Below are 6,600 nucleotides of genomic sequence, written 5' to 3' on the forward strand. Positions count from 1 at the left end.
AAGAGATTAAATTACTGCTATTTTTTCATGTTACTAATAAATGTCATATTGAAAGTACTACCCACTTTAACCAAAGTAAAATACACTCACTCTACTCTTTGTTCATTATTCGACTTATTACCTGATATTTTCAAGTCTAGTAGGCCTATAGACACATCACTGGGAAGCAGGTGCAGGTGCAGGTGCGTGTGTGCACGTGTGCGCACATGCATCTTTTGAGTGTTTCATCAAAACACAAATTAAAGTAGCACAGCAACATTTGTTTTGTTGACCCTGGCGCTATGTGCATCACGGTGGAACCAATGTTTAGCAGCAGTAAAATTAAGGAAACGAAGCTTCAGCTCAGGAAAATTGTAATCAAATAATTTTTAAAATTGATTTGAATCAATTAATTGATTAATTGTTTCAGCTCTATAAGGGAGTAATTTCCCTCTTAAGTTACCTGTTTGAACTAAAAAAGTATATCGCAGTTTGGAAAATAGTAATTTTGGAATACAATAGCCACAGTTTATGCCTCTGCTGTTCATTTATAATAGCAAGGACTGAGAAGTATATTAACCTTTAATGTGTGTGTGTACATATATACACACACATCTTATCAAAATTTTAAGGCCAATTGAAAAATTGCATGCATTTACATTTTGCACTGTTGGATCTTAAAAAGGTTCTGAATAGAGTTTCAAAATGCAAAAAGAAGAAATGGGAGTGAGACAAAAAAAAAATTGAGCAAGCATTTTATTGAAACAACAATTAAACTGAAATAGGCTGTTCATCAGTCGATCAAAGTTTAAGACCAAAGCCTTTAAAAGCAAAAATCTGTGCAAAAATGTGGATTCAGTGTCATTTTCTGTCAGGTATTCACACTGTCATGACCTCCTGATGGCAAAAAAAGCTTTCTCTCTTTGAATGTGGTCAGATTGTTGAGCTGCCTCTCGCAACGCGCCATCGCTGCTGAGGTTGGACGCAGTAACACAGTCGTTTTGAATTTCTTAAAAGATCCTGAGGGTTATGGAACAAAAAGTTAAGTAGTAGACCCAAAAAAATTTCCCCGGCATTGAGCCGGAGGATCCAACTGGCTGTCCATCAAGACATGGGACAATCCTCGACCCAAATTAAGGCCGTTACTGGTGCCAACTGCAGCCCAATAACCATCAGAAGACATCTGCGAGAGAAGGGCTTTAAGAACAAAAACGTCTTCAAAGGCCTCATCTCCTTTAACGCCACAAAATTACCCATTTGGTCTTTGAAACAGAGCACGAAACATGGGACATTGAAAGGAGGAAGAAAGTTTTACTCTCTAATGAGAAAAAATGCTACCTTGATGGTCCTGATGGCTTCCATTGTTACTGGCATGACAAGGAGATCCCACTTGAGATGTTTTCTACATGGCACAGTGGGGGGTGCCATCATGATCTGGGGTGCTTTTTCCTTCAGTGGAACAATGAGAGCTTCAGGTTGTGCAGGGACGTTAAACGGTGGCTGGCTATTCGGAGATGTTGCAGGGGGCATCCCTCATGACTGAGGGCCCTCGTCTGTGTGGTAATGAGTGGGTTTAAAAACAGGACAACGCTGCAGTTCACAATGCCCACCTGACAAAGGACTTCTAGAGGAATGTCACTCCTTTGCACCATCCTACATGTTCTCCTGATGTAAATCTAATTGAGAACATTTGGGGATGGATGGCAAGAGAAGAAAAGTGGACATTAGTTCCAGACAGTGGGTGCCCTCCGTCAAGCCATCTTCACCACTTGGAACAACATTCCCACTGGCATCCTGGAAACACTCACATAATAATAATAACTAATAATAATAATAATAATAATCAAGCATGCCAAAACAAATTTTTGAAGTGATCAACAAGAACGGTGGAGCTACTCATTATAGAGTCCTTTTTTGAAGCTTTTTTTTTTCTATTTTAGAGGGGTTTTGGATTTTTTTGAGCTGTGGTCTTAAACTTTTGATCGGCTGATGAACAGCCTATTTCAGTTTAATTGTTATTTTCAATAAATTGCTTACTCAATTTTTTTTTTTTTTTTTGTCTCACTCCCATTTCTTCTTTTTGCATTTTGAAACTGTACTTCTAACCTTTTTAAGATCTGACAATGCAAAATGTAAATTCTTGCAATTTTTCAACTGGTCTTAAAATTTTTATCAGGTGTGTGTGTGTGTGTGTGTGTGTGTGTGTGTGTGTGCGTTTGTGTATGTATGTGTATATATATATCACATCATTTCCTCATCTCTAATCTTTCACTCCTGTAAAAAAATATTCAGTGGTAAGTAACTTTATTTATTGTTTGTAAAAGTGACGATACTAAGTTTCTTTTTGCTAAACTCGAGGTGTTAGCCATTACATATCACTGGATTTACCGAGTGGGAAATTTAGCCCTCTCACTCACAACACCGTGCGTCACCTTCACAAGCTCATTCTCAGTCAGCTAGCCTGTCACATTTCTACTGCTTGCAGAGGCGGTGACAATAATGAGTTCTCTCACTCTCTGTCACTCATCTCTTCCTCCCCTCCCTCAGGATTTAGCTGGAATCCATAAAGTAGTAATTAGAATTCATTTGAGAGCAGAGAACTCGATTGACCTGGCCATTACACACCCTGTGGGAGACATTAGACCTCGTAATGTAAGCTTTAAAGGAATGTATTCACAGTTTTTAATCGGTGAACCCTTATGGTTTTTAAATGGTAATAGTGCTTTGTTCCCATATAAGATATTTGGTTAGTAATTGCACCTTAATTTCTATTAGATAATGTAAAACATTGACACTATCGCAGGGATGGAGCGATTTTTTAATAGTAAATCTAATGGAGAATTGAGAGTTGCTTGAAGACAGATGCTCATATACAGTGTATATGGAATTCCTCTTAGTTGATAGTCTGTATATTGTGCATCCTCTATTTACGTTCTTAAAAATACATCTAACACTTACTGTCTAATACATCCTGGCTAATATTATTTGTTCTTTTTAGAGCATCTATTGCTAATGCTTTTATTTTCTGGTTTCACACTTGTGTCTTTTTGTGTCTTTCATCACCCTCCACACCTTTCTATATTGTCCTCACTCTTTGATGTATAAACAGTATTGGCTGGCAGGAAAAAGATGCGCTGTGTTGTTCAATGTGTGGGTGGTCAACAGTGTAACAGGAGTGCAAATATTGACACCGCTGCAGTTTCTAGATGGGCTGAATGTTGTCATGTATGCAGATGAAGGTGGAGGCAGAAAATATCGATCCTTCCCTTCAGTTTGTGCATTTGATGTCTTGTTTTGAAATTTTGAGAACTCCATTTAGCCCCAGTTGTGTAAGATATAAGATGCTCCCATGTCTGACACTCATACCTCTTTAACTATTTGATGCTTTCTCCCAAGTGTTGTTATTGGTCTAATTCAGTATTTATTCAATATGTATCGAAATAGAAATGCTCTATTGTTAGGGACTAAGCCCGAAGGGCGAGTCCCTATCACTCATAGAGTGAGACTACATGCCTGAAAGGCAAGGCCCTATTGTATTTTGTTTGTTTTTATATTATGCGGAGACACTCCATAATGGCACAGTGACTGAGTAGTATAGTGCAGTGTTTTTCAACCTTGGGGTCAGGACCCCACGTGGGGTCACCTGGAATTCGAATGGGGTCACCTGAAATTTCTAGTAATTGATTAAAAAAAAAAACGTACTAATTAAAAATATATGGTGAGTTGAGAAAGACAATCACAATACATAAAGGACACGACAAACTCTGAAGCTGAAACTGAAGCACTGTGGTACTGTTAATCTGTCAAACGTCCATTGTGGCTGGTTTAAGATGTTGCAGCTCTTTCATAATTCAGTGTTTGAGTTATTGTTTGTTCAGTATTAATTTGCAGCCTTGTAAATACAAGCTGGACTGACTGTACATGTCCTGACCAAGGAAAATAAAATTCTCACTTTGTGCAGTAATTTCAACCTGGCTTTTCTGCCTCCGTTCATAATAATATATATTATATAGCCTAAATGTCGTCTAAATTAATGATCAAAAACAAGTTAATTTTAGCAGAAAAAATATCTCCGTTTTGAATGTCTGGGGTCGCCAGAAATTTGTGATGTTAAAATGGGGTCATGAGCCAAAAACGGTTGGGAACCACTGGTATAGTGGGTAGCACATCAGACTGCCACACAAAAGATCCAAGATCGTTTCCTGGTTGAGGCAATCATTTTTCTCTGCTCATTTTAAATCCACCATTGTATATCCTATCCTAAGACTGATCATATCATATTCATATCACAGACACGCGCACGCGCGCGCACACACACACACACACACACACACACATACAGTAGGGTTTTAAAAAAAAAAAAAAAAAAAAAGCCTTATTAAAAGGTGATGGTGGTTTCAGCGGAGGGAGGGCTGGTGTTCTGGAGGGATGAAAGGAGGGGGGACACAAAAAGGTCGGGGCTGGAGCCAGGATGGAAAGGTGTAAGTGGAGCTGAGGTGTTGACACTGACGGGAGGCAGGACCAGGCCGGAGAGCAAGGTCCTGCCCAATGCTGCTTGCAGCTTTAATTTTATATAGACTTGGTTCAAAGGTATACATACTGTTACATAGATATACATACTGTCTTCACAGGCAATATATGCTGTTATACTGTTCATAGATACACATACTGTTTCGTAGGTATATGTACATACTGTTTTCATGGGTAATAACACGCTGTTAACACTGTTACTATCGTTCCTAGATATGCACGCTGTTAATACTGTAAATTTTCATCTATTCATATTTTTTCCATCTTTATTATTCTACTTACTTCTGTTCTTATGTTACTTTGTAAAATTTATATTCTTTTCTCATCTTATGTTTTAGTTTTTATAATTTCATATTTGCTCTATTCTTTTTTTGTTACTATTGTTGTACTGACTGGAGTAGCACTCCTAATTTCATTGTGCACACTATGACAATAAAATCTATTCTGTTCTGTTCTACTACTGCGTTGAACCACAGGGTTCTAGATGTGGTAGTTTTTATGCTGGGGAGTGCTGACTTTTGGGAAAAGATGTTAGTCTATATTTTATAAGTACCGACATAAAAATTGTTTGGTAAGTCATTCTTTAAAATTTAAAGGACAGTTAATATAGTAATGCCCATATCTAGGGACTGAAGTTAGTAAATGCATTGTTCCTGTTTTTAACTTAATTTCCCATCATGTAGCGTGGTACTGTGCTTCCCATCAACCGTCATGGGCATAGCAATGCAATTGTAAGGCTATCATATTCCAAAGTAAGTATACATAAGTATGCCAAACTGCAGCAGTCAGCTCTTTCCAAATTTTGTGTGATGTCTGAGACACACACACACACACACACATAGAGCCCACTTCCCTTTTATTATATAGATTCTAAACCACTATTAAGGCGGCACGAACTTTTAAAGGCATTATCTGGCAGTAATTTTGATGATCATGAAGAAATACTGTATATTTCACATTTATATAGCAATGTTTCTCACCACAGCGCTTTACATTAAAAAATGTAATACAAATAAATCCAGCAAAAATAGACATGGCAAGACAAAAAAACCCAACATTTTTTAAACCCAAATATCAATATATAAACATTGTGAGGTTACAACTAATAATATTTCTCAGTGTCCATTTATCTGTTGAGGTTCTCAATCAATGGAGTCATTCTTTGCTCTAAAATGTCAGAAAGGGGTGAATAAGGAATCCCTAAAGCACAAAAAAGATATCCTCCAATGTCCTCAAAGACTCAACTCAAGTTTACTAAATAGTGAGGAAAGAAATATTCAAATTTAACAAGATGGAACCTGAGGATTTATCCTTTTTATATCTTGAAAAATGACAGACCAATTTTTGGTCATCAAAATACATGTTGATTAATTTAGTATACAAGTAATCAATTAATTATTTAACCTTTAATACATACTGCATGCATTGTATACATGGATGCATGTGTATATGTATGGACTATGGGGGAAAATGGTTTGTTCATTTAAGAGGAAGTCTAATTAAAATGGAAGATCTTGAGTTGGCAAACAATACAGTGTGTGAGCCAGTTTAATGTCAAATATGGATTAAAATCAGTAAACTTTGTAGAAATAGAACAACCAGATGTACAGTGCATATTATTTATTTATTTATCATGTCTGATATCGCCTCTACTGTAATGGGACTTTAAAGAAATTTACAGCCTTCTATAAATACTCCAGTGAAAAAAGTTTTTTAATTGTGTTTTTACTCTTTCGTCTGGGTTTTGAGACTCTTTCTGTTCTTGTTGTTTTCTTTCAGATACAGGTGTCATACTACCCTCCTGGTCAGTATCCCAGCTCAGGCCAGCAGTATCGTGTGCCCCAGCCCATGTCCCACCAGGTGTCTTATCCAGCCCAGCGCACACAACCCATGCCTCAGCCCACGCAGCAATCAGGTGGGGATTTTTTTCCACTCTGACATGAATGAATGACATACAAAATGTTATATTAACATACTGTATTTTAGGGGTGTAACGGTACAGGAAAAAATTTGGTTCGGTACGTTTTCGGTACAGGGGTCTTTGGTTTGATAAATTTTTCGATATGTTTTCGGTACAGTGAAGGGGGGAGC

The 6,600-nt window shown here is 37.4% G+C and overlaps 1 protein-coding gene across 9 annotated transcripts in view; it reads left to right on the top strand.

The window, feature by feature from the left end:
* Positions 1-6,600, top strand: part of r3hdm2 (R3H domain containing 2) — an 87,835-nt gene that overhangs the window by 69,503 nt on the left and 11,732 nt on the right. For all 9 annotated transcript variants that reach the window (XM_030134365.1, XM_030134370.1, XM_030134367.1 and 6 more), the window contains one exon: positions 6,289-6,424. In XM_030134365.1, the coding sequence (XP_029990225.1) occupies positions 6,289-6,424 (136 nt within the window). The remainder of the gene's footprint in view (positions 1-6,288; positions 6,425-6,600) is intronic.

The sequence above is a fragment of the Sphaeramia orbicularis genome, chromosome 5 (assembly GCF_902148855.1).
Source record: "Sphaeramia orbicularis chromosome 5, fSphaOr1.1, whole genome shotgun sequence".
NCBI lineage: Eukaryota > Metazoa > Chordata > Actinopteri > Kurtiformes > Apogonidae > Sphaeramia > Sphaeramia orbicularis.